Source organism: Mirounga leonina, unplaced genomic scaffold (assembly GCF_011800145.1).
Source record: "Mirounga leonina isolate KUSES-001 unplaced genomic scaffold, KU_Mleo_1.0 Mir_125, whole genome shotgun sequence".
Lineage (NCBI taxonomy): Eukaryota > Metazoa > Chordata > Mammalia > Carnivora > Phocidae > Mirounga > Mirounga leonina.
In genome coordinates, this window is record NW_023270305.1 from 1679248 (window position 1) to 1707083 (window position 27836).

The following is a 27836-nucleotide window of genomic DNA, read 5'->3' on the forward strand; positions in this document are numbered from 1 at the left end:
GTCAGGCAGGTAAGGATGGGCACCAAGGCGGTTGTGGCAGCCAGAGCTGTGGGAAGAGGCCCAGAGCATGGTGCCAGCTCACTGTGGGTCTCCGGCCCTGAGCCTCTCTCCAACTGTCCCTCCACCTCCATTTCCTCTTTACTGCCTCCTTTCAGGCTGGCGTCTTAGAAACGTCCGGACCTCCCAGCGGGTCTCCAAGTCTCCATCCTTCCCTGCATCTTTTCTGTGGCAGGCACAGCCCCTCCGGCCGGCTCCTGAGCACCTACCTGTCCCTGCTGGTGTCTGCCCTCCTTCCCGGCCTTCTCCACCTCCCTCGGCTCTGGCCCCTCCTGTCGACTTAAAACAGAACAACACTGACATATATTTTAGCTCCCTGTGTTTCCTTCTGTCTCCTTCATGAGCCTGGGAGTCCCTTCAGGGGATAGGGACTTTGTCTTTTTTATCTCCGTGTCGCCAGCACCAGGCCGGGTGTAGAGTAGACGCTGGATGTTTGCTGACCGGCCTTCAGTTGATTAGCCGGGCAGACCCACCGAAGCAGAGCCTGCGCTTACCCTGCAGCCGCCGTGGGGCAGAATCCGATTAGGCAGACCGACACCAGGATGGAAGTTATTCCAAATAAAAAGTCAGCTTTTTTCCTTCTCAAGTAGAAAGAGTCATTTTTTTTCCCAACTAATATTGTTGAATACCTACTGGATTTGGCGCGGTGGGGGCTAGATCCTAAGAGGTATAAAGTACAGTCTCTTTTCTCAAGAGTCTTAAGAGGTAGCCGTAGAACCTGCAGGTAACGACAGAGCCGGGCACAGCTGGCAAGGGCCATCAGGGTGCTGTGAGCAGGTGCTGGCGCCCCAGCAGGGAGGAGCCCCGTGCTCTCTGGGATGAGGCTTCCCGGGGTCGGCAGGGTGGAGGTTGGTAGGCTTGCGGACTGGGGTGGGGGTAGATGGGCAGTGGGGGTGGGTGTCATGGAGCCCATTGCAGTGGAGCAGAATGCAGTCGAGCCAGGGTTATGATGACGAGCTCATCTGGACCGGCTCCAGATAGATGCCGTCTCTGAATTAACTGATCGTGGGTCTGTCTCTGTTTTCTAGACTCAAACCATGAATTACGTGGGGCAGTTGGCAGGCCAGGTGTTTGTCACCGTGAAGGAACTCTACAAGGGGCTGAACCCGGCCACCCTGTCTGGATGTATCGACATCATCGTTGTCCGCCAGCCCAACGGGAGCCTGCAGTGCTCCCCTTTCCACGTGCGCTTTGGGAAGATGGGGGTCCTGCGTTCCCGAGAGAAAGTGGTAAGAGCATAGGACCTGGTGACCTGGGGCAGGGGGCAGGTTCTGTCTTTAGAGCAAATCATCATGTTTGTGTCTTTGAAGATTTTATTTATTTATTTGACAGAGAGACACAGTGAGAGAGGGAACACAAGCAGGGAGAGTGGGAGAGGGAGAAGCAGGCTTCCAGCGGAGCAGGGAGCCAGATGCGGGGCTCGATCCCAGGACCCTGGGATCATGACCTGAGTGGAAGGCAGACGCTTAACCGACTGAGCCACCCAGGTGCCCCAAGAGAGGGAAAACAAGCAGGGGCAGTGGGAGAGGGAGAAGCAGGCTCCCCATGGAGCAGGGAGCCCGATGTGGGGCTCGATCCCAGGATCCTGGGATCATGACCTGAGCCGAAGGCAGGCGCTTAACTGACTGAGCCACACAGGTACCCCTCGTGTTTCTGTCTTTAGACAGAGCTTTCGGCCTCTGGAGCTGAGGCTTCATGCTGGAAGGGTCTGGTCACTGAATTGACAAGTACTAACTCGGATTGAGTTAAATTATTCCAAAACATAGGGGCAAAACTCAACTAGTTATTAAGCTCACGGGTTGTGTGAGTCAGAAATTCAGACCAAGTGCAGCAGGGCTAGTTTTTCTCTGCCCTCTGCCATCTGGAGCCTCGGCTGGAAGACCGGCTCTAAAGAGGCGCTCACTCATGCGGCCGGGGGCTGCTGGCTGGGCTCTCAGCTGAGGCTGTTGGCCAGGATGCTTACACGTGGCCTCAGCATGTGGCCTGGGTGGCTGCACAACATGGCAGCCGGATACAGGGTGAGCCTCTCCAGAGGAAAGGAGCCGCGGAAATTCATAGAGCCTCTCCTGCAGCGCTCTGCTGGCTGGGGCCATCACCAGCCTCCCCGGGCGCGGGGTCGGGGGTGGGGGCAAGGAGACTCCATTTCTAATGGGTTGATTGATTGGGATGTGGAATTGTGAGGTCATTTTGGGATATATGTGATTAAAGGATGCCTATGTAAAGACATGGCATCCCCTGTGAGGTTTCCTGTTTTAGTGAAGTGTCTTTTTCCTTCAGGTTGACATAGAAATCAACGGGGAATCCGTGGATTTGCACATGAAATTGGGAGATAATGGAGAAGCATTTTTTGTTCAAGAGACTGATAATGATCAGGTAAGGAAGGCTGTGGGCGGTCACTGTGACTTCCTAGTTTTGAATTTTGAGCAATGCTTGTCTAGAGGGCCCAGCGGAAATGTGTATAGAGAAGTAACACTGGTGCTGGGTGGTGGAGACCATCGCAGCAGAGAAGCGTGGCTGCTGATCTGGACCGGGGATCTGTGAGCCTGACGGGGTGGGTGCGAGCCGTGTCCACACAAGCAAGACTCCGCAGTCCTGGCCTGCTTCCGCGTGCTCACTGTTTCCGAGGAGACAGGAACCGAATCACATCCGAGCTGTTGTCCAAAGCATACGGGTTACACTGGTGTGTCGAATCTCAGAGGGCTGAGTGTTCTGGTTTTTGTGCAGTGAGTGACCAAGTCACTGTCATTTTTTTTTACTTAAAAAATTTTTAACAGCTCTCTAAAGATAGAGCTTGTGTACCGTAGAGTTTCTGTTTCAAGTATACAGTTCGGTGGTTTTCAGTCTTCGAAGGTATGTCGCCACAGTCAATTTTAGGACATTTTCATCCCCCCGGGAAGAAACCCGGTGCCCTGTAGCTTATCACTTACCTCTCCCCAAGCCCCCACCCTGTCACCTTCCTGCGCCCTCAGCAGCTACTCTTTTACTTTCTGTTTCTCTAGATTTCCCTGTTCTGAACCTTCACACGAATGCAGTCCTGAGTATGTTGTCATTTACGCCTGGCTTCCTCCACTTCTCACAAAGTCATCAGGGCTCACCCATACCGTAGCCGGGCTCAGGATTTCATCCCTTTGTAGGGCTGAATCATTGCCCGTGGTATCCACACACCGCATTTTTTACCCTTTTGTGGGTTCGTGGACATTTGGGTTGTGTCTGCCTTTTGGCTGTTAGGAATAATGCCGCTGTGAGCATTCACTCTTTCCTTCTTTGAGAAAGCCACGTGGAAGGGATCCTGTGTTGTATTCCTCATGAGAATCCACTTAGACTAGCTGCTGTGTGGGAAGAGAGCGTGATTCAAAAGGAACAGCTCTAAATAGCTCCAGGCTCGAAAACGGACCCCATAGTTTCAGTTTCAGAATAAAACCGTCCCAGGTTGTTCTTTTTGGTGTCCCCAAAGGTGTGACATAACAGGAGGACCAGCATCCTCATCCTGTGCCCCCATCTTCTGTAATTACCCCTTCTGTAATTACTTCCCTATTTAAAGGGAAGGTTCTGAGAATCGTTCATTTGCGATTATTAATTCTTTCCATCTCAAATGGATACTTGCCTTTTAAATTTCTGCTGTCCCTTAGTTGTGGACAGATTGTACGCTGTGGGAGTTGAAGAAGTGTTTTGGGCGAGGCCTCCATGGAAGCTTTAGGGTCTTGGGCCTGCTCCGCTCGCTTTCAGGGTGTCTGTGGGTGGGACGGGGCTTCGGAGTCCAGAGTATGTTCTGCCCCTTACAGATGCCCCTGGCTGCCCCTGGAAGGCTGCTGGAAGTTGGGGAAGCCTGTGTCCCTCATCACCAGATTGCCCCAGGATGGAGTCCCCCTCCGTTTGTGGAGGTCTGTCCCCTCCCTATCCAGTCTGGACTCTCCTCTGCTCTTAACCCCCTGTCAGCACTGGCGGCATTTCTTCTTCGTTTGGCCCGTTGAGCAGCTGGGCAAGATGACCTCTCACCTCTCAGCCTAAGGCTTGGTCTTTCAGATGTTCATTGTATACCTGCAGCACTTTGGGTGTTCTCGAAATCACTGTAAAGGGTCAGGAGCCGGTTTCTGTTTCTCTCTTCTCCTTTGTATATATTCTTTACTTCTTGTTACCAAGTGGCTCATAATAAATAAGTCATTAATAAAATGATTATTATAGTTTTTAAAAAACTGGTAAATCATTATTAAATAACTTAAATGGACAGGCCATATATTTTTTCCTTTTTAAGAAGAGAGTCAGGATCTAATTATTCAATGGCCGTATACCTGGATGCCCTCTGGTGTAGGCAGGCATTTGGGATGGAGAGCTGTCAGCTGTATTTTTGTTTTTAATTACTGTCATCTTAATTCAGTGCATATTAAAAAACGCATACACATTCTCTCTTTTACATGCAGTCACGTGCATGCACCCACACACCCCACCACACACACACTCACCCTCCTCGCACCTACCCACCCTCACACACTGAAATGCAAATTGAGTCCAGTTCCCAGGTAATGTGATGACTCAAAGCTCATTTCCCTCTTTACTTTGGATAGTTCAAACAAAGTTGACTTTGGGTGGCCTAAAATCACTCATTACCTCGCTTTGTTACAATTATGAAAATGCAGGATTCAGTACAAAATGGCATTGAATGCGTTGTTGACTTCGTGGTCGGCTGTCCGATCTGGCCCTGTGCCTCCAGCCGTGGTGGCTGTGACCGTTAGTCCCCCCGCCCCACGTGGCCCTCCCCAAGGGCGCTCGCGCTCCTAAAGGACCACCGGCCGGCCTTTGGCATCCCCCTGCTCCTTAAACCCAAACTAGCGAGACTCTTCGAGAACTATTTTCTGTCCTTTAGGAAGTGATCCCCATGTACCTGGCCACCTCCCCTATCCTGTCAGAGGGAGGGTCGCGCATGGAGTGTCAGCTGAAAAGGAGCTCTGTAGACAGGATCAGAAACCTGGACCCCAGCGCATCAGCCCAGGCCTTACCTCCCAGTGAGGCCCCTTTGAGCGGCTCTTTAGTGAAGAAGAGAAGGAAAAGGAGGAGAAAGTCCCAGCTTGACACCCTGAAAAGAGACGACAACATGAACACCTCTGAGGATGAGGACATGTTTCCCATAGAGATGAGCTCGGACGACCAGGCTGACCCGCTGGACGGCAGTAGGTAAATGTGCATGAAAGGCGGGATCTGTGTCGGGGTGCATTCATTCTTTGAGATGATTCTTACAAACTCTTTCCTACTGCCCCCCCCCACCCCCAGTATTCCTTCTTCTTTTTTTTTTTTAATCTTATTTATTAGAGCGAGCATGAGCAGGAGCAGGTGGGAGGGGCAGAGGGAGAGGGAGAGGGAGAAGCAGATTCCTTGCTGAGCAGGGAGCCCGACGTGGGACTTGATCCCAGGACCCTGGGATCACGACCTGAGCTGAAGGCAGACGCTTAACCGACTGAGCCCCCCAGGTGCCCCACTATTCCTTATTCTTATGTGAATGCATTTTAGACTGAGTTTTAGAACTCTGTGGACCCAACCTCAAGGAGCATAAAGATCTGAGGTAGCTTACAACTACAAGGCAGTTGGTAGTACCCGACCTCCTCGTCTGGTCGCTTCAGCATCCAGGACAGAGCCAAGGGACAGAGAAGTGAGCAAACTAATATTTCATGCACTAAACTGTTGTTTCAGAGCCTGCTTGCTCTTATTTGGGCCCCGACTGTGGACCCGGCCGTTGGGCTGATGTGTGGCTGGGGACTGATCTGTGACAGCCTTCAGGTTACAAGTACATGTGGAATGTGACCAGTTTTGTCTCCAAGCAGACTTTTCCTTTTCAGTGTTGACTAGGCCTGAGGTTTCATGGTCATCTTGCTCAACTTTTCTTTGCTTTTAATAGGGTGCTGAAATTTGGTTTCTGTGTATTACTATTTTAGTGAAAATGGCCGGTTTTAAAAGTCAAAACTCATTTGTAAAGTATACTTGATATTTCAGATCTTTATGTAATTCAGTATAATTTTTCTTTTTTTTTTTTAGAGGGGGGGTGGAGGGGCAGAGGGAGAGAGAATCTCAAGCAGACGTCCTGCTGAGCACAGCGCCCGATGCAGGACTCAGTCTCACGACCCTGAGATCAGGACCTGAGCCGAAGTCAAGAGTCGGGCGCTTAACCACATGAGCCACCCAGGCACCCCTAAAATTCAGTATAATTTTTGATAATTATTTTTGTATCTTGTTAACATAAAGAAGGGATAACGAACATCAGGAGTATCCCTCTGCTTCATTATCCAAAATAGGATTTTTCCCCCACTTGGCTAAAAATACAGGCAAATTGGCAATGTCACTTTTTCTAACTATAGCCTCTAATCAGCTATAGGCTCAGAAACTGGTGGTTGGGCTTGTTATAGTTGCCATCCCTTCATGGCTTTTAATTCCAGAACTTAGTGACGGATATTTCAGGGAACATCAAAAGTATGGATAGATGGCCTCTGTGTGACTGAAAGAGCGAATCGTATTTTTTTTAATGGATGCTTTCTACCTGAAATGAGGTAGCTTTGCAGTCATTTTGTAATTATAAGATTCATTTGGTTTATATCATTTATTTATTCTGCCAGATGAAGCATGGTCTGTGTGTGGTCATTCAGTTACTCGGCAGCCCTACCCATGCACAGTAAGACTTTCCAGCCTCCTGGGCCCAGTTTCGGGGCCGCAGGATCACCGCTGTGCACTTCTATCAGCCCAGAGGCTTGAATACAGTCATTTTACGTTTATAATCCAGCCAAAGCACGAACACATTTTTGTGTATCTGTGTCTCATGTTTTTCCTCTGCCTGCAATGTGTGTGGGTGGGTCAGAAAGAGATCATGTTTATCTACAATGAACTTAGAGAGATAATCAAGGTAAAAGGGAAACTTGCCTTTACTGTGAATCTATCACTAATAGTTCTTTGATGTTAGTCTTTTTGTTTTGTTTTGTTTTCCCTCCAGAACTCTTCCTAACGATATACCTGCATTCCAAGAAGATGTTTCTAAAGAAAGCCCTTCCCCCATCATGACTTACCCTCAGTCAGCATCGTACCCTAATTCTGATAGAGAGTGGTCACCCAGCGCCAGGTAAGTTGCTGCGGGAAGTGTGTGCATTCACTCACCCCGGTCCAGAGGATTTAAAGTCAGTGACAAGAAACGTGTCTAATAAAATAGTGAAATATAAGTAAAAAGCGAAAAAATGCAGTTTCTAGTAGGAGGTACAGATCAGGATTGAAAAAGGACATGTGCAGACCATAAACTTCTGATATCATAATCAAGCTGCATATCTGGCTCTTCACTCCCCACAGGTGACCTTGAAAGCAAAACCACTGTGGTTCCTCAGGGCTAATTGTCAGCAGGAGAAAACAGGTGGCCGAGCCTTTCTTGACACTTAGCCCTCAAGTATGATTCAGGAGCCACCAAGGTGGTTCTGGGCTGTTAGAATGATGCCTTCGCCCCATGCTTAACCCCTTCTACTGAAATCAGGAATATTTAGTATAACTCTGATGTTGCCCTAGAATCGGGTATAAACTTGGAGAGCCAGACCTGCTCAGGCTGCGGATTGCCATCCTGAAGATCCCAGAGACTTGTAGTCAGTGAGACCTCTGAGAATATGTGACCCCTTCGGAGCCCTTCTCAGAAGGACTGGGGCGGGGACAGATTGAAACCGAGTGTTCTCAGCAGGGACCGTATCACCCCCATTGGGACAAAAATTGGTTCTTAGGCAACAAAGAATTCTTAGATATTATAATGGCTTGTGGCCTCCACGGGGCCTCACACATAAGCAGATTCAGAGTCCATCTGTGGTGTTCAAGTTTCACGGTGGAGGGAGGACCACAGCAGGGTGGGGTGGGGGGATGCCTCAGCTGTCCGGAGGTGCGCTAAAAAGGAAAGAGGTTGAGAAACACCGATCTTAGTGACAGGGACATCCTTGGATTCTTCTTTTTTTTTTGTTTAAGATTTTATTTTATTTATTTGAGAGAGAGAACAATGAATGAGCAGTGGGTGGGGGGCAGAGGGAGAGGGAGAAGCAGGCTCCCAGCGGAGCATGGAGCCCAATGCGAGGCTCGATCCCAGGACCCCCAGATCATGACCTGAGCTGAAGGCAGACGCTTGACCGACTGAGCCCCCCAGGTGCCCCAACCTTGGATCATTCTTGTTCCTCATGTTTTAGATGTACTTGTGGTTTGTAGTGGAAGTGTAGGAACCCTGCTGCAAAGGCTCCCCGCCTAAAGCCAGAGTCCTCCCAACACTACTCCTTGTTCCAGTTTCACCAGAGTGATCTTGCCAGTGGGACAGCACAGTGAGCAGCGTGCGCTGGAGCCCGAGTCCGAGAGAACTAGATAGGTCCCATGCCTGGTTCCAGCCAGGACCAGGACAGCGAGTGTTAGTCCGCCAGGGTGGGGCTGGGGGCCTGGGAGGTGTCCCCGTGGAGGTCTGTCTGCAGACCCGCCCCACGCAACAGAAACAGAATGCTGGTTACCTAGGACATTTACAGTCTTGTAGCAGCCAGCCTTAGAGGGTGAAAAGAAACTGAAAAAGTTCACTTTGATGATGGAGTTCCTTTGACCCAGCATATCCAAAATATCATCAAGTCGTTATCACGAAGTTCTTAATGCGACATTTCACGTTCTTGTTTTCATACTAAGTCTTTGAGATCATTGTGTATGTCACGTGTAAGGACCACCTCGGTTTGGACGTGTCACACTTCATGTGCTCGATAGCCATGGGCCGCTGGTGGCTGTCATAATGGACAGTGCAGCTACTAGGCCTTTCTGGAACCTCCCACATCGTCTCCCTAGGTCTGTGGAACTGCACCCTAAGGAGGGAAAAAGACAGTACTTTAGGAAGAAAATTACGTGGGATGGTTAAAAACCACTATCAGGTTGAAAAATCTGTTCAAACACTCTACATTAATTTTAAGAGCTTCAAATAAATGTTTAAAACACAACCCTGGATATGTTCCCCTGTCTTTCATGATTTGCTATATGAATCCAGAATAGCGACTCTGTCACATCGTGTGGGTCTGACTGCTGTCAAGTGCAATGACAAATTAGGATAAATAGATACATTTCCATACTCGGAATTATGTATTTTCTTTAAAGAGACAACTGGCAGCAGAAACGATCAATTCTTTGGAGAATGTAGTTTGATTAAGCACTAAATTCTGACCAGAGAACAACAATCTTTTATGGCCCATATGGATGAAATAGAAAGTGAAATGAGTCTTTTGGCAGTTTCCTGTTCTTGTGGTTCAAAAGAATTCATGTTGATTTCTGAGTGATTTCAACAGAGCGTGTTCTGCTGTTGTCAGATGCCTAACTATGTTCATTTTCTTACAAATGTTATTGTGGAGAGTAGTCAAAGAATTTATATGAAGTTCAGTTTAATTGACCTATGATTTTTCTTTCTTTTAATGTATATCACGTGGTATCCAGTAGCCCGATAGATTGCCAAAGGACTGCCCCCCGCTTGGTGGTTGCGGCCGAGGGAGGCCTTTCTAGCTCTTGCCCTCCACAGTCTTCCCACTTCCATGCTTCGGAAAGGTAGAGGGTCTCTTTTCCCCACTGGGATGTCTTCGATAATGAAAACTATGATCTAACTCTTATAAGTCTGTTTATCACTGACCGAATTACTTACGTGGAAAACACATAGAGCCTGTATAAGTGAAACCTTTGATCTAACTCTTACAAATCTACTTGACTAACCAAATTACTTATGAAGGAAATACATAGAGATGATTTTTTGCCTTTGATTTTAAGCATTTGTAGATTATTAGATTTTTTTTTTCTATGACTAAATTTGATTCTCTGGAAATTATTATGGCTAAGCATATAGCTCTTCCTAATTTTGTGGAGTGCTTTGCAAAACAGAATAATGAAATAAAAATTGGTAATATGACTTTTGCTTTGTGTCTAGGGTTGTTCAACATATAAGTTTATAAGATCTTTCGTGTAAGGGGAGTTATTATAGCTCTTTAATTAGCTTCTTAGACTGTCTGAATAATGGAATCCTGTTGCCCCAGCATTTCTAAAATGGAATTTTGGGGCGTAGCCTAGGGTGGATTTTTAGGTTTAGGGTCGTAGGTTTATATTTTCCTCTGAGGTTCCTGCCTCCATTCCCTTCATGTCGTCCACACTCCAAGCTACGTGGTGGACGTACATGGTTTATAAACTTTAACAAATGAAGCTCTGATTGACTTCTGCATGGGAAACTGTTTTTCTTTTTGATTAAAGAGCCACCTCTCAGGATGTGCTTCATTTGGAGGTTACATGTACAGAGGAAAGGCCATTTTGAAAGGAGGTAAACTAAGCTGTGAACAGTTAAAACTAACTTGCCTACGTGGGACTGGCAAACTCCTGAAAACTATCACGTGGTTAATAAATGCATTATTTACAAAAACCCATCATGGACCTTGTGAGCTTACTTTTTTGAACAACCCTTGACCTTAAAAGTCTCATATTTGATAATGGGAAACTTCGGGACCACCGTCTTTCTCCTGAATCACACTCAGCACTGGGGGACCTTTCCCCGACTCACCTTCTGTCAGTCTGAATCCCGCAGAACGTGGCGTGTCTGTTTGCGTCCAGAATCCTTTTGACAAAGGCTGGTGTTACTGCCATTTATCCCGGTGGCGTATCGGGCGTGAGAGGTGGGACTCTGAGCTCGTGACTTCCACACGGGGCTCGTTTCTCTATGAATGAGTTTGCAAACCTGAATAGCTCTGTGGGAACGTGGGGCTTGTGGTGTTTGTGCAAGGATCGGGACAGCTGGTGTTCTGGAGCTGGTGCCGCAGGAGACCTGTGCTCAGTGTTCGCCTTCTTCTAGAGCTGGGGTTGGCTAGCCACAGCCGGTGGGCCAGCCGTGGTCTCCTGGGACTACAGCCGGTTCGTTCATGTATTGTCTGCGGCCACTTTGTGCTACTGTGGCAGAATTGTGCGCTTCTGACAGAGATCGCATGACCCACAGAGCTTGGCGTATTCAGTCTCTGGCCTTTCACAGACGAAGTGTGCTGACCCCCTGCTCCAGAAAAGCTCTAACGGGCTTTACTGACTTTAGTGCAGAGGGTAAGACAGTTCATTGTTCCACAAAATAGAAATTATATTTTTTGTGGTAAAATGTAACAGCAGGAGCCTTTTAAACCAGGGATTTGAGGTTTGGATGCAATGCTGTTGAGGATAGGAAGCCAGTTGCAGTGGACTTTTTCTGCGATGACTCTGGAGAAAAAATGGATTCAGGTCACGGTTGTGGACACACCGGTGCCGGGAAGGCAGTGACCCTCCTGTAATTGTGCAGGGCTAGAGGGAGCAAGGGAGGTTGGGAGGCGATGAGCACTTTACCGCCTGGATGAATGGGGCGCTCAGTCTTCCTCCTGTGGGACCACTTCCCACGGGGCGGAACAGGGTGTGTGTGCGTGTTTGTGTGTTGGGAGAGCTGTCCCACTGTATACACCCCCACGATATGCTGCCTCAGGGTCCTCCTGTCCACACATGGCAAAATAAAGCGTGAGGGCTGCACTGTAGCCATGTACCACCTGGATGGTTTGGTGGGCCGTGGGCACCACGGGCGATGAACCAGCCCCTGAGCACCTTGGTGTGAAATGGAGGACAGAGAGAGAGCAGTCAATCTCTTTGGTCCAAATGGCTGGACTGAAGAGATCTGGGCCCAGTTTAGCCATTCAGGGTCCCTATTGGTTTCATCTCTGCCTGCTCCTTGTCCTGACAGGAAGCTATGTTCAGCTGGAGTTGAAATCTAACTCAGACAGGTCTGTGAGGCCAAGCACGACGGTGAGTGGGGACCCAGGAGAGTGTGAGGTCTGTGGAAGGGGGTGCGAAAGGAAAACATGGCAGCTCTGTCCCCCGCGTCATGTAACACCGTCGTCTTACTCTGGGGGAAAGGACGCAAGAGAGTAAAGGCAGGGAGAGATTAAATGGATATATTTTCTCATCCAGATGTTGTTTAGGAGACTGTGAGAAGTTTGTAGACAAGTTGATTACTCTTGGCCGGTCACTCTGGCTGGACAGAGGGAAAACTTCGTTCAGGTCTAAAGAGTAGAAATAGGGAAGGTGGAGAGACGAGAACACAAGTTACAACCACTTAAAAGCTGGCCTGAGAATTAAGCCTCGTGATACGTTGTTACAGAACAAGCCTTAGCCAACAGGTGGATCTTTGAAGTATTCCTGGAAGATAGAGTATTTAATGAAATCTCAACATAGAGGCTCCTGCCACGTGAGGGAGTTTGAGTTTATTCTTGGCATCTGGAATTTGTGGCAAAATTGGCATGTGATGCAGTTTCCCTGTTTTTGAAGACAGTGCAGATTCATAAATATTTTAAAAATAGAATATAATGGGTGCATGTCTGAGATAGGCAGGACCCCCTTTGCACTGAGAGCTGACAGACTCGGTTTGGAAGTTGAGAATGCAGGAGAGGGGAGCTTGGGGGGAGGTGGGGAAGGATGGGTGGTTTGGAGATGAGAACAAGCTTTTTTTTCCCTTTCTACTTTTATCTCTCTTTTCCTTAATTTTCCTTTCTACATGCCTCTTCTCAACTTTACCTGGAACTGGGGGGCAGGTTGGAATAGGTTACCCAAATTGGGAGCTCCTTCCACCTGGCTGTGTGTTCTGTGGACCCCTGGTGGCCACAGAGGGGAATGTCACGAAGCTTGTGTGCATTTTCTGGGCTGTTTGAACCATAGAATTCTGGACCAAAAAACATCTTAAAAAGTTTCTCTTCCCAGTTTAATCATGGATTTGTGTTTTTCTTAAGTCCTTCAGGTTCTCGACCTTCAACACCTAAAAGCGATTCAGAATTGGTCAGTAAGGCCACCGATAGGACGATGCAGAAGAATAACCTAGAAATGCTTTGGCTTTGGGGAGAATTGCCACAGGCAGCAAAGGTACGTTTTTCCCCCTCAGTCCTGCCATACATCGAAGATAGTTTCTAAAAACATGAAACGGGCACAATCTTTTCTTTGACGAAATTTTGTTTCATATTGCAGTCTATTAAAAGAATCTTGAATATATTACTATAAAATTTTTTCTAACATTGTAAAGCTCCTAGAAGATGCTCCAACTTCCTGTATCCCCAGTAAATATTTGTAATATGAATGAATGAATGAGTGAACATTGAAAGCATTTCTATTAAGAATCCCGATGGGCAACTCTATGGAGGGAAGATCTGTTGAGGTAGAGTTGTGGATGCTCTCCTTTTCTGGGTTGTATTTAGCTTTTGTGGACAATGCTGATTTCTCTGCCCACAAGCTGTAGTGCTGACCCAGCTAGCCGTCTTTACAAGCTCATGTCATTTGTTGCTGGAGAAGTGGCATGAAAGTGAAGTGCTAACCCATCACTTCTTCTGGCAAAACGCTCCCAACCACAGACGGGCCATAGCGTTGTTTTCATTGTGCTAGAGCCGTGAGATCGAATACAGGAATGAATACCCTCCCTCTCCCCTCCAACCCCAGAAATTGCATTCTGGTTTTTGTTCGGATAAATCTTTTCCCTAACTGGACACTCCTTGGAGAAGTAGAATCAGAAATGCTAATTTCCCACTTATGTGAACCAACCACTTATTCACTTAGTTTTGGGGGTAAACTTTATTAAAATGTAGCATGTGTACAGAGAAATGCCCGGATCTTAAGTGCACAGATCGGTACATTTTCGCACTGTGAATGTGTTCACGGGACTTGCACCCAGAGAGAAGCAGGGCTTAATCAGCCACTTGGAAGCCCCACCCTTTGCAGGTACCGCTCAAACTGCTCCCCCACAGAAGGATAAATGTCCTCCTGCCTATCACAGGAGAGATGAGCTTGGCAGCCGTCATCATGCTATTATGTGTCATTGTAATTCGCTTGTCATTGCTGCGAACTACCCATCCTGTGAGTAACTTCCCGTTCTATGGATGGACATTGAGTACTTGAGCTACTTCTGTTTGTTGGCCTTTACCGATCCCACTTCATTCTCTTTGGCAGTCGATGTTTTATATGAAAGTTCATGTGCTTTGGAACTGGTATCCTTCTGTTTAGATTCTTTTGGCAGAAGGGAAATCACCGGGTGACTCCTGAGGCTTAACTGTCTCTCTGCGAAATGGGCAGACAGTTGTGCAGATTGTTAATGGGTTAACTTTTTCTTCGGTTAACTCCTTTTTTCTCTTTGCCCATGCTCTGACCATTCTGTCTGTCTGTCTGTCTGTCTCTGCCCCTTCGACATAGTCCTCTCCACACAAGATGAAAGACTGCAGCCCGTTAAACAGTAGAAAAATCTGTGAAAAGATGCACTTTCAGACCATCCAGAGTGAGTCTTCAGATGCATTTAGTGACCAGTCGCCAACCCTGGCCAGGCCTCCCGTGCTGCCCGTTCCAGAGTCGGGCAGGCCTCCCACGGAGATGCAGTTGGTGAACGAAGAAGATGTCGAGGCCTTGGGGGCGGCAGCCCCGCCTTTACCTACGATCGAAGAACCCAAATCCCTCTCTGCCAGCGTAGCCCCGACGGCAAGCAAGACAGATTCTCCTTCCAGGAAAAAAGGTGGGAAGGCCGGTGCGCCCCAGCTCCTTCTGTGTAGACTTGGTGCTCTGCACGTTCCCGATCCTTCCCTTGGAGGTCCCTAGTGCGTCAAGGGGGAGGCCGGACCAGGACAGCTTTCTGCTGAAGATGTTAGCAGAATTTAATTATAGAATCAGACCGAAGGAACCCTTGGGCAGGGGGGTGTCATGAGCCCCCTCACTTTCTAGATTGGGGCGCTAAGATCCAGAGGCATGAAGTCTTTTTCACCCACTTGGGGCTCTGGAGGAAGTTGATTATTGAGCTAATCCTGGTCTCCTCATGCCCTGCCCCCAGTTTCTGTCTAGCACGTTGCCTGGTTTTGATTTCTGCATGCTGCGTATCACTATTTCGGGGGATCACTTGTTTATATTTTTTTTTGCCGGGAACTCCCCTACTAGAATATATGTGCTCTATGAGATCAAGAACCTTTCGGTCTGGTTTACCTTTGTTTCCTCTGTGCTCAGAATAGTCACTGCTCCGTAATGGCTGGTGGAATACACACGGTGGCACGTCAGGAGGGGTGACGTCAGGAGGGGTGACGTCAAGCCTGCTCAGTTAACCGCGTGGTGTGGTGCAGTTTTCTAGATTTGTGTGAACCAGTGGCGTAGTTCTCTGGCAGAAGGAGACAGGAAGTCCGCGGTCATGGTGCGCAGTGACTGCCCACGCGCCGTGTCGGCCCCCGGGCCTGGGACTATGGATCCCAGGATGTGCTTAATGAAAGCTTTCATCATTGAATAATGATGGTGGCAGTCGCTTCAATAGATTGAGTGCTCAGTACACGTCAGGCACTTCACAGATGGGGGACGGAGCCCGGCAAGGTCGTGTAACTCGGTCAGGGGCACGCTCTTGGCAGTGGTGGGGTCGCGCAGGCTTGGTGAGTCGGCCTCCGGAGTCCTGCCACGCTGCCGGCCTCCAGCTCGTGTATTCGTGGGCCAGTGGGGACACTTTGGAGCAAATTTGCACATTCTGTTTAAGTGCTTTCCGGAGCTCCTCACAAGTCCATGGAAGACCGGGCTCTGACTCGACCCGTTTGCTCTTTCAGACAAACGAAGCAGGCATCTTGGTGCTGATGGCGTCTACTTGGATGACCTCACAGATATGGATCCTGAAGTGGCTGCCCTGTATTTTCCCAAAAAGTAAAATTTCTTTTTATTCCTCGTATCATTTTCTGTGTTAATCTGTGTGAGTCTGGTTTCTCCCCCCTTATATTTGATGGGAAGGTGAGTAAGAAAAGGGAGGCTCGGATTTTACTGTGAAAAGCTGCCAGTAAATAATGGACTTCCTCTGGAGACACGTGTGTGGCCATCTCTGTGTGGCTGGCTTCCCACCTTCCGAACAGGAAGGCAGGCCCCGAGGCTGGCTGCCGGGGAGACACCACAGTCGCGTCGCGGGGGGTGGTGGCCCACAACCCCACTCAGTGGCCAAGAGGGGGCAGCTGCACAGCCCTCTCCCTCCCCAGGAGAGATTCTCCCATGGCCCCCGAGGGCGGTAGCGAGATCCGTGGCCTCTGAGGACAGCGTGCTTTCCCTGCCGTTCATTTCACGTAGGCTTGGAAGGCGACACGGGGAGGACAATAGGCTAAAATAATTGCTTCTCTCCCAAGGTAGTTGATTTCATTTGTCTGTCTTTGTCACGGTCCTGAGATGAGCTCCTTCACTACTCGGGAGCCGTTTGCTGTCTGTGATGTCAGAACATCTCCCCTCTTCCTTCTCCCAGCGGAGATCCTTCTGGACTCTCCAAACACGCCAGCGACAACGGGGCCCGGTCTGCCAACCAGTCCCCGCAGTCCGTGGGCAGCTCTGGCATCGACAGCGGCGTGGAGAGCACGTCGGACAGCCTGAGGGACCTGCCATCCATCGCCATCTCCCTGTGCGGGGGCCTCAGCGACAATCGGGAGATAACCAAAGGTACCGCCTGGGAGCCTGGCCCTGGAGCCCGTCTTCGGGCCACGAGCGCCCTCGCGTGGCCAATGGCCAGAACGTCCGGAAGCCTGGGCTCCTCTAGTTCATGTCCAAAGTCGCTGTTCACTTGGCCGGGTTCGCGAGAGCACAGACGACTCACTGCAGCTCGCGGCCCAAGTGCTGCTGGCTTGCAGTTGGCTGCCCTGAGGGCTCTGTTCACACATGGCTTCGGGGCCGCGTGTCGTCGGGCGTGTTTGCTGAGCATGATGTGTGTCTCCTTCCCTGTGCCTGTCCTGCAGAGGTGCCCTCCGGAGCCTGCAGCCCAGTGGGAGTGTCAGGGTTATGGGGACACAGGGCACTGGAAGTGTCAGAAAGGCTGTGGGGTCTTGGGGAGGGAGGGACGTCTGAGTCTGAGCACGTTCAGGCGCGCTTGCCAGCTGGATCTCAAGGGTGCTCATAGGCTTGGCGTCAGTGGCGAGTTAATTTGTAGTGTCCGTCAAATCCAGAACGATGGTTTCCCAGTGTCTCGTGACAGCTACGTGGTGAGGTAGCCCCAAGACCCCCAATGGATGCATCAGCCATCACCAACTGATGAATTCCTCGAGTGGTCTTAGTGGCCCTGAGTGTCCCTCTCCCACCTCTCCCACCTCTCCCACCTCCACTGTTCTCTCTTTCTCATCACGCCCCCCCGCCCCCAACAATGGTCTATTTTTCTAGCCGGGAAGGGGTGAGGCTGTGCACTTCATCCCCTTGCCACTCGGGAGCCACCCTCTTCCCTTCCAGCCCTGAGCTGCCACCCTAGACTCCTGTCTATCCCGAAGTCCCTGCAGGGCTTTGTGAAGTTCTTCTCACACAAAAGCTGGGGCCCCTTATTCTGGAACTTGAACCAGCTAATCCATCACCTGGTGCTGAACTGAACATTAAGTTCCTTAATGTGATCCAGCTGGTTTAGTCCATCACAGGAGGTCTTTCTAAGCCCCCCACCCCTCTAATAACCAGCCACGTTGTTTCCAAATCTTGATCGCCAACCACTCTGGGGCCTTGAAGAGGTGAGCACACTCTGTGGGCCAGGAAGAGGTGTGAGAAGGCTGGTGTCCGATGGCTCCCCCTCTCTGGTACACTTGCACACTGAGTGTCCTTTCACGGGGGTTCATACAGATGAGGCCAGATTCCCATGACCAGGAGCCCCAGGAGAGTACCTAGCGGTATGAATTAGGATTCCAAAGGTACATGCCATGGACAGTCTGGGTTGGCGTCCTGACCAAGGGGTCTTTTTCTACTGGACGTGGGTGACTCCCGGTGGTCAGGGTCTGCTGGGTCTCGGTTCCGTTCAGGGTATATTGCACCCCCTTAGGGAAGGAGTGGGGACAAATTAGAGCCAGAGAGGTGGGCAGAACCCTCATCAAGGCTCCAGCCAGGGCCAGCTGAATGGGGGATGTCGAGTGGAGGCCAGAGCCTTTGGCCAGAGCTCGTTGCAGAAGCTAGAGTCAGGGCTAAGGTCCAGGGCCTCCGGCCCCTGCGGCCTTCCTGCCTCCCGGAATGTGGTGGGGCTGGGTCAGGAGGCCAGGCCTCACGCTGTCTTCTGCACTTCCTACACGTGACAGTGACCAGCACCTCACCCACTGACATGGAGCAAGCCCTCGCTTTAGGCAGGACATTGTGCTTCCCAGCCTCATAGCCACCGAGGAAGCAGGCGTGGTTCTTAATCCCCACGTTACAGACGAGGGAACCGAGGCTTGGGGAGATTAAGTACTTGCTCAGCACAAGCTCACACCAATGAATGTGACTGAAACTGCATAGCCTGGTTTCTAAATCTACTTACCAGTCACCTGCTTCTGTAGCTGCGTAGGGAGACTGCATTTTCCACACACCTGCGCCCTGCCTGGACATACGCTTGCCCCACGTCCTCGGACTGCCCCCAGCCGCCCTTCATTTCTGCACAGACGCTGTCCCCAAACCAACTCAAGCCTCTTTACAAATACGTTTGAAGAATTGTCTATACAGCTGAAAACACTTGTGAATGAGTGAGGGAAACCTAAGCCTGTTTTTTTGAACAAAATGTTCCTTCTGTTTTCTCCTTGTTCCCTATGATTGCTTTCATAGATGCATTTCTGGAACAAGCCGTGTCGTATCAACAGTTTGTGGACAACCCGGCTCTCATTGATGACCCCAATCTTGTGGTGAAGATCGGGAATAAGTAGGTTCCTCTTGAAAGTCATTTTGACTGCCTCATGGTACTGTTTGCATTTCAGTTTTTCAAAAGCAGAGACCCAGACAGTAAACCTTAGAAATATGTAAGATGAAGTCTTTGTTAAAATTTATTATTATCTCTTCACTCTTGGCAAATTACCGTGTTGTTATATAGTTGGTAGGTTGGTATAACTGTCAGTCTTGTGGGTTTTAATATTCATGTGTACTAGATTTTTCTTAAAAAGATGTATTTATTTATTTTAGAGACAGAAAGAGAGCATGAGCGGGAGGGACAGAGGGAGGGGGAGAGAGAGGATCTCAAGCAGACTCCCTGCTGAGCGCAGAGCCCGATGTGGGGGCTCGATCTCACAACCCTGAGATCACAACCTGAGCCGAAACCAAGAGTGGGGCACTTAGCCGACTACGCCACCCAGGCGGCCCCATACTAGATTTTATAGTGGAATGCATCCAGTCTCGGCCCTTGGCCTGTGAGCCGCAGGCCCACATCGTCCGCGGGCATCACAGCATAGACTGCTTATCTACCCCGTGAAGGCTTCGGTGTCTGGAGTCAGGGGACGTGCAGGTGTTCTTGTAGACTGTCAGCAAACTTTTCTCCCTGAGAGGAAGTCCAGGGTGTTTAGGTATTAACTTGGGGTACCTAGTTGCCTTTTCCATGAGGTGTGGCAAGTCTCTGCTTGGCCCCCAAGAGCAGCTGCTGTGGGGTCAGCAGGGTGAAGGGCACATGGGGGAGGGCCGGGGTGTTGGCAACAGCATTGGGCTCATTAAGGAGGCAGCCGGGGTTCCAGAGCTTTCCTTGACTGTTCCTCGTGACATTAGGAGATTTTTCAGTCTGAACCTCGGGCTTGACATCTATTTCTTTTTTTCACGTCAGGTATTATAACTGGACGACGGCCGCGCCTCTGCTCCTGGCAATGCAGGCCTTCCAGAAACCCTTGCCAAAGGTGAGCTTGAACACGAGGCGGAAGAGGTGGCACTAAATACCACAGGCAGAGTAATCCGGGCGGTTGGAATTTAACTTTTACTTCAGAACCACAACGTTAATTACGTTGCGTTCTTTTGAAGTTCATGGTTATAGGTTATAGAAGTTCCAGGGGTCTGGAATCTGCCTCTCTTGCACCCTGAAGGTCCTTCCCCTTCCTGCTTATCGGGGCGAAACCTCCCAGTCCCGAGTCCTGCCCCTTCCGGGGCTCCTTTCCCGACACCTGCCGTGCTAGGGACGGAGGTGGGGGCAGAGTGGGTAGATGCCCAGATGTCAGAGCCCAGGGGTGGCGAGGGGACGAGAGAGAAGGGCTGGAGCCAATGGCAGTGTGGGTGCAGGGAGACAGAGCATCAGATGTGAGCCGGGAAGCAAGCCCCGGGCCTCACTGGCTGAGGAGGGGAGAGTGCAGGGCCGGCAGCCCCTAGCCGCACGAGAGGGCAGGCGGTGGCCGCGGGAAGAGGCAGGGCTAGAAGGGCAGGCGGGCCGCTGTAGCCCCCCATGCTGTCGTGCTCCCCTGAGGTCTCCCCGGACACTTGGCCTGGAATTGTTCAGTTTTTCCACCTTCTATCTTCCTACTAGATTATACGTTCTTTCTGCTGCAAAGACCATGTCTTACCTTGTCTCCCTCGTCCGCTCAGCAAGAGCTTCGTGTGGTTTGGATATTGTAGCCATCAGGTAGTTGTGATATCCGAGGTTCTTGAAAGTCTGCTCTGACGTCGTTGGGCCCGTGCTCACTCCTTCCTGCGTGTGCGCGTGTGCGGGGGGTGCGTGCTTGGATGTGCACATACCTGTGTGGGTAGCTTTGGGGTTTGGAGATTGTGACCTCCTCCGTGGTGGTACTTTATCTGAGGTCTTGTTTTCCTCCCTGGTTTTGTTTTGTCCCTGCTGGCTTCCCTGTCCCCTCTTGGTATTCATGGCCCAGGATAAATTTTTATGTTACATTTCTCAGCTCTTAACAAATCAGGAAGAAAAAAGACCAATGCAATAGAAATATCCTTTAACTTAAAGGGGTTTAGCTCACAAAAGACGTGTGCATGGCTCCTAAGCTGAGGCTTTGTGATATCCTTTACAAGCTGTCAGTAAATCTTTGACTCTGCTTATGGTGTTTCTTAATGTAGGATTAGTTTTGTATGTAGAATTTGTCCATCCTTTAAGGCTGTTGGGTCTTGTATCACACTTAGAATGGCCCTGCTTCCCCATTTCTGAAACTTGTGAAAATATGCTAGCTTTCCCCCGGGTACTTTCTTTTTTTTTCTTTTTTCTTTTTTCTTTAGGTTCCCTGCCTAGCGTGGAGGCCAATGTGGGGCTTGAACTCACGACCCTGAGATCAAAACCTGAGCTGAGATCAAGAGTTGGATGCTTAACCCCCTGAGCCACCCAGGCGCTCTCCCCTAGTACTTTCTTAAATCTCTGATCTGTCTAGGTTTTATTTTGTGAGTGAGTGAGGTATCAGGAACCAAATCAGTTCTTTCCCAGCTGGTTACTGAATCATGATGCTTTGTAGGAAACAATGACCACGAGTAGCTTGAATAATAAGGGTTTATTATCTGACATAGCAAGAATCTTCAAGGTTGGTAGTTTCAGGGTGAGCGTCTCTGTGATTGTCTTGGCTTTCCCTTTATGATCACAAGGTGGCTGTCCCCCACATCATCCTCTCCCAACAGCCACACCCCAAATAGGAAGGATGAGACAGACTTCTCACATTTCATTGGCCACAGCTTGGTCACATGATCACCTCCAAACCAGTTGCTGGCAAAACAGTAGAATGAACGTGAATGGCGTAGATGAAGCGAGGTCAGAACATATTGCGCCTGATTCCTAAACAGAGTTTTGGATGTGTTGGCAAGAAAGAAAGGGGATGATGTGCCCAGGGAGGCAAGTAACCGGGTCTGGCATAGCTACCTAATTATCTCAGTACCTTTTGTTAGATAACTCTTCCCCCCACTGATAGGCAGTTATAGCTACAGTGTGTATGATATTTCTTCATGAATTTAGATTCATTTCTGGACTTTGTCTTCTGTTCCATGTATATGTTTACTCATGTACCAACATGCATTCTTATAATTATGATAGATTTTCAGTATATTTTAGTATCTAGTAAGGCTTGTACCTACCTAATAATACTCTTCTGTCTGTGAGTTTTCTTGGCTATTTTTATTTGTTTTATAAATGAACTTTAGAATTGCTTTGTTTAGGTGTGAAAATAATCCTATTAGTTTTTTCTTTAATTGGGGTTTTGTTACATTTATGGATGAATTTAGGAGGAATAGGGTAATCGACATCTGTACGAATTATCCTCTTTATGAATAGGTTACTCATGGTTTGCTTTCCCGTGTATTCAGTTTCTTTTGTATCAAGTAGGGATTTTTAAATGATAACAAGAAGCACAATAGGCGAAATATGTAAATTTTTTAATCTCTCACTTAACCTGAAGCCTGTTTGGTCAAAAGATGTAAATTGTTCTTTCGTTACTGGTGGGGGGTGTCCGTTCCCTGATAGTTCTGTGAACCAAGGAAGGGAGAGGAAATACTGTTTACCTGGTGCTGGAATTCGCCTCAAGATAGATATTTTCTTCTTTGGAAATTTTCTTTTAGAAAATTATTAATTAATATTTAATCTTCCCCCATTAAACTTTGATTTATTTAGGGCGTGAGTATGAGTTTTCTTTTTAATACTTGAGGTTTTGACCCAAAGGCATCTACTAGGGTTCAGTTTGTCCCAATTTGGCGATTTACATTTACTAAAGAGATCCTGTGCATTTTACTCTTTGTTTAAAACCGTTTTACCCTATATTCCATATTAATCATTTCATTTTTTAATTTTATAATCATCATACTGAGAGTAACAGTAGTTTAACCAGTAAATCACTTTAATTTGAAAACCTCTGATCTTAACTAATCACTAATGATTTTCAATGCTTTCTTTTTCTGTTGTTGTTGTGTTGTATTTTATTTGTTGTTTGTTTATTCCTTTAACATCTTCTTAAGTCTTCATGCTTAAGTTATCTTCATGTGGTTTTGGACGCCATTAGGTTTTGCTTCTCGAAAATTTTTGGTCCACAAATAGTATGTTGTGTTTTCTCTGATTTTTTTTTTTTTTAATCTTACTTTAATTTGCGCGTGTGTGTCTTTTGGTTTGATGTGCTAAGTTGATCTTTTTTTGGTTCCATTATTTATGTTACCATCCATTTAAAACAGGCTACTGTGGAATCTATCATGAGGGATAAGATGCCCAGAAAGGGAGGAAGATGGTGGTTTTCATGGAGGGGAAGAAATACCACAATCAAAGAGGTAAGCATGGAAAACAAAAGGGTGTTTCTACTTAGCTCAGCCAGTTTGGGGGTTTGTGTAGTGGAGTGTGTTTTCATGCTTGTATGTCAGAGAAATAAGCACAAGCCATAATACTGAGTTTTCACGAGCCAGCTCTGCATTGAAGCAGGGAAAGGCATCCCAGAATGTAGGGAAGGCACAGAGGAAGGGGAGGTGGGGGTTCACCTCCCAACCCTGTTTCCTGGCTGGGAGCCCAAGGCCAAGTCACCGCCCCTCTGGAATTTCTTCATCTGTCAAAAGAAGGGATTCAATCCGATAGTTTAATTTTCTTTTTTAAGTTAAGTATCTTCTTGCTGTTTGTGAGTATAACTGTAATGAGGCAATACTTAGAGTGGTAGACTAATTCTCATCAGTCCTTTCACTTAAATGGTGTGTCTAAATATGCATGACTTTGGTGTCCCTTTCTATAAATGCCTGTACTTTTTTCCAGGTCTCTGTCAGCCTCTTCACCTATTTCTTAAAGCACTCTCCTTGCTTGACCTCCATGCCCCTGTGTCCGCCTGGCATTCTTCCTCCCAAGGCTGGCCCCACTCTGGCTCTGCCCCCACAGGGGGGTCGCTGGGGGTTGTCCTAGGGTCTTATCTTCTGCTTAGACCGCCTACCTTTCCCTAGGCAACCCCACTCACCCATGTTTGATTTCCAAACCATTCTTTTGTATTTCCTGTCCGTTTATCAAGTAGCCAGCACTGTGGACATCTCCATGTGAATGCTTCCAGACACTTCGAACTGGGTCGTTTCCAAGACTGAACTCACGGTTTTCGTGCGAATTCTTCCTTTGTTGGACCATAGTCAGAAAATGGTGCCAGTGTCCCTTCACGGGCTAGACCCTTCCTTTTTCCTCATTTCCCACATTCAGTTCATCACCACGCCCTATCAATTTACCATCTTAAATATTTCTCAGACGTACCCATCTCTCTCCAGTTCCACTCCCCCAAGTGTAGGCTAGCACCCTCTGTCCCAGGATTACTTCCTGTGGTCCACTGGTCTCTTCTTGCCCTCTCTTTCTCAGCCTCTATAATGTAGTTGCATTAGTCGATGTAGGATACTGGTCCAATTTATGTTATTCCTTCCTTAAAAGCTTTTGGGTTCCCAGGGCTCTCATAATTAAGACCAATATCCTTAACGTGGTTCACTGTGTTTGTGTGTCATAGCCCCTGCCTCCCTCTTTAGCCCTTTTTTGCCCTTCTACCCCCTGCCCTCCCTGTTTTAGCTTCACTGGCTGAACGTACACTCTCCCCCAGGACTTTTGCACATGCCGTTTCCTCTGCCTGGTGTTCCTAGGACCCCTTTACCACCCCCTTCACTTAATTAACTAGCGTCTTAAAAGACTCTTTCTCAGCAGATTAGTCTGGGCTGCCGTTCTCTGTTCTTATAGTCCCACACGGGACTGGGGGAAATGCTTTCATACATTTTTGCCAGGTTTGTAGTCGTACACGTATTAGTGTGACTATTTGATTAACATCTCTTTCTCCTCCACATCCTAAACTCCAGGAAGGCAGAGACCATGTCTGGCTCTGATCCCTGGATATCCCTGGTGCCCATATTGGACACATAAGAGGGGTTTGGCGAATATTAGAGGGAGTGCTGATTACTTTTGGAATATAGTGTAAAGAAACCCCAAGGACAGCAGTCAAGTTGGTTATTATAATACTGACAGAAACCCCAGTGAGCTCAATGTATTTATTCCATGAGTTCAAAGGGAAAAAGTCTTGTGGAAGGGTTTTGTCAAGATAACATTGTTCTTTCACATTTTCTTAGCATATCCAAGTTTTACCGATTACCCCATTATCTTCAAGGGGTATAAACAAGTTAGACCAAACATATGCTTTACTTGAGGTGGCTTAAAACCTAAAGGGCCTTTCTAGTTCCCTTACTAGAGAGTAGAATGTTCTAGAATTTAGGCAAAGGGCTATTTCCTATTTCAAAGGCCTATTTATTGTAGGGTATTCACATTGTCACCAGTTTGAATTAAGAGGAATGCCAGCATGAAGGAACAGTTATGAAATTAAATATTTCTTAAAAAAATGGAAATACATTTATTTCAGATAGATATATATATTTGAACTTGTCTAATAAAGCATTGTGGATAGTGGTGGCTAAGTTACCTCAATACATAGATTAAAAATTACTGAGTACATTGTCACATCAATTATTTGTGTGCTTATAAAAAGCTGAAGAATATTTGGAAATAGTTTGTGCTCATCCTGTGTTAAGATGGTCACCCTGATATATTATTTATTTCGCTCGTTTTCTTTCTTTCTTTCTTTCTTTTTTTTTTTTTTAAAGATTTTATTTATTTATTTGAGAGAGAGAATGAGATAGAGAGAGCATGAGAGGGGGGAGGGTCAGAGGGAGAAGCAGACTCCCTGCCGAGCAGGGAGCCCGATGCGGGACTCGATCCCGGGACTCCAGGATCATGACCTGAGCCGAAGGCAGTCGCTTAACCAACTGAGCCACCCAGGCGCCCTCGCTCGTTTTCTTTATTAACATTGAAAACATTAACCTGCCTCCTGACCAAATGATCCCAAGTAATGGGATTTAATTGTACATCCTTTGTCCTTGGGTAACTCTGCCTGATGACTTCCCATGAAGTCTGTGGGGCCGGTGGGTGTCTTCTCCTCCCTAGCCAGCTGTGGGCCAGGCTGTGTGTGTGTGTGCATGTGTGTGCGTGCACGCAGCTTCTCTCTGGTCCTCACAGCAGCGTTAGGAGATGGATGTTATCCTGCCCCCCCTTTATAGGTGAGGAGACAAGGCTCTGGAAGGTTCCAGGACTTGCCCAGATCTCGTAGAGTTCCAGAGCTCTTTCCAGTGCATTGAAGGAGCATTTCCTATTAAGAGTGTGTGGTGTTGAGAAAGAGAGAAGGCGTCCACGTTTTCCCAAGCAAAATATGGCGTGAAAGTATTTTTGAGCATTTCTATCAGCAATTATAAGAAAATATTTTGAAAATATTCGGGCATCCAGGCAGCCCTTGATAAAGCATTTGCATAAGCTCCCGTGATTATGAAGTTTGGTTTGGTGCCATGAACACTTACGGAAAACAGACTCATTTCTGTCAAAAGAATTTTCTCAGCTTCATTGAACGCTTCCAAGCAGAGGAATGACTGGGACCTGCCATGCCTGGGGCGTGTAACGCTGGGGACGGCACTGGGGGCCCTGCCCCGGGCTTGGGGGAGCCCGTCGTGGGACCCCGGCAGTGTCGTGCCGGTCCTTCTCTTTGGTACACCGTGACTCTTTCTTGTCTCCTCCTCCAGGAAAGTAAGCCGGAGCAGGGCTTGGCTGGAAAGAGCCACAGCACCGGGGAGCAGCCGTCGGCGCTCAGCACGGCCACCAGGTATGGCGCCAGTCCACGTGGGCTCTTGCGGCCCCTTTCTGCGTCCCAGGGCGTGGCCCGTGCCTGCCGGCTGCTGATGGGGTTCACCAGATATACAGGCAGACCTGGCTCGCAGGCCTGGCTCCGTGCTTGCCCAACGACCTGGAGCCACTTACCTCGCGTGGTTTCCCGTGATCGATCGAATGGAGGCAGTTGCCCCCTTGGACGTCTACCGGGCAAAGTAAAGGCGAGGCTTCAGGGAGGCCGCGGAACTCGAGCGCTGCTCAGGGTCTTGTTGTGTGATGGCCCCGGACATACAGAACACAACAGCAGTGCTGCTGACCGTGACGATGACAAAATGAGCATTAGCAGCAGCATGGAAATGAGTTTCTTTCCGAAGGAAATTGCCTTTATGGCTTAAATACTTCCTGGGGCTTATGTTGATACTTTTCTAAGTATTGATATGGGTTCACATGAACTTGGCAACTGATCAGTACTATTAATGTTTCGTCTTCAGGTTAATCTGTTTGTACAGGATTTGAGGGTAACTCTGATCTGAGGGCAAAGCCTTCGCGCACTAGTTATGATGCTAATAATGTATATCGATGCCGAATGAGCTGATGTAGCACCTTTTACCTGTCACCTTACCTTTAGAGTATCCCTGCGCTTAAGCAAGCCAGGACTGCCTTCCTTATTTAGCAGGCGGAAAATACTAACAAACTGATGGAAGGCAAGAGGCGTATCTTAATCATTTTTGTATCGTAGAGGCTAAGCCAATGCCTGACACATAGCGGGTGCTTCATAAGTATTGTTTTTTTTTTTTTTTTAAAGATTTTATTTATTTATTTGAGAGAGAGCATGAGATAGAGCATGAGAGTGGGGAGGGTCAGGGGGAGAAGCAGACCCCCCTGCTGAGCAGGGAGCCCGATGCGGGACTCGATCCCGGGACTCCAGGATCGTGACCTGAGCCAAAGGCAGTCGCTTAACCAACTGAGCCACCCAGGCACCCTTTTTCTTTTTTTAATTTGGTTTTTGTTGGTTTTCTCTTTTGATTTCCTGTTTTCAATCTTATTAATTTCTACTCCAGTATTTATTATTTCTTTTCTTCTGCTTACTTTGGATTTAATTTTCTCATCTTTTTCTATATTCCTTTTTTTTTTAAAAATTTTATTATGTTATGTTAGTCACCATACAATACATCATTAGTTTTTGATGTAGTGATCCACGATCCATTGTTTTCGTATAACACCCATGCTCCATGCAGTACGTGCCCTCCTTAATACCCATCACCGGGCTAACCAATCCCCCCTCCCCCCTCCCCTCTGAAACCCTGTTTGTTTCTCAGAGTCCATGTCTCTCATGGTTCATCTCTCCCTCCGATTTCCCCCCCTTCATTTTTCCCTTCCTTCTCCTAATGTCTTCCATGCTATTCCTTATGTTCCATAAATAAGTGAAACCATATGATAATTGACTTTCTATGCTTGACTTATTTCACTT

The 27836-nt window shown here is 48.1% G+C and overlaps 1 protein-coding gene across 5 annotated transcripts in view; it reads left to right on the plus strand.

The window, feature by feature from the left end:
- LPIN1 (lipin 1) overlaps window positions 1-27836 on the plus strand; it is a 95830-nt gene that overhangs the window by 40229 nt on the left and 27765 nt on the right. For 4 of the 5 annotated variants that reach the window (XM_035000608.1, XM_035000613.1, XM_035000612.1 and 1 more), the window contains 13 exons: window positions 1086-1286; window positions 2335-2430; window positions 4919-5226; window positions 7028-7153; window positions 9505-9612; window positions 12834-12963; window positions 14278-14590; window positions 15651-15744; window positions 16325-16515; window positions 18613-18706; window positions 19592-19661; window positions 22897-22989; window positions 26281-26360. In XM_035000608.1, coding sequence (XP_034856499.1) covers window positions 1086-1286; window positions 2335-2430; window positions 4919-5226; window positions 7028-7153; window positions 9505-9612; window positions 12834-12963; window positions 14278-14590; window positions 15651-15744; window positions 16325-16515; window positions 18613-18706; window positions 19592-19661; window positions 22897-22989; window positions 26281-26360 — 1904 coding nt within the window. Of the gene's footprint in view, window positions 1-1085; window positions 1287-2334; window positions 2431-4918; window positions 5227-7027; window positions 7154-9504; window positions 9613-12833; window positions 12964-14277; window positions 14591-15650; window positions 15745-16324; window positions 16516-18612; window positions 18707-19591; window positions 19662-22896; window positions 22990-26280; window positions 26361-27836 lie in introns of those variants that run through there. The other variant, XM_035000609.1, reaches the window with a different exon arrangement.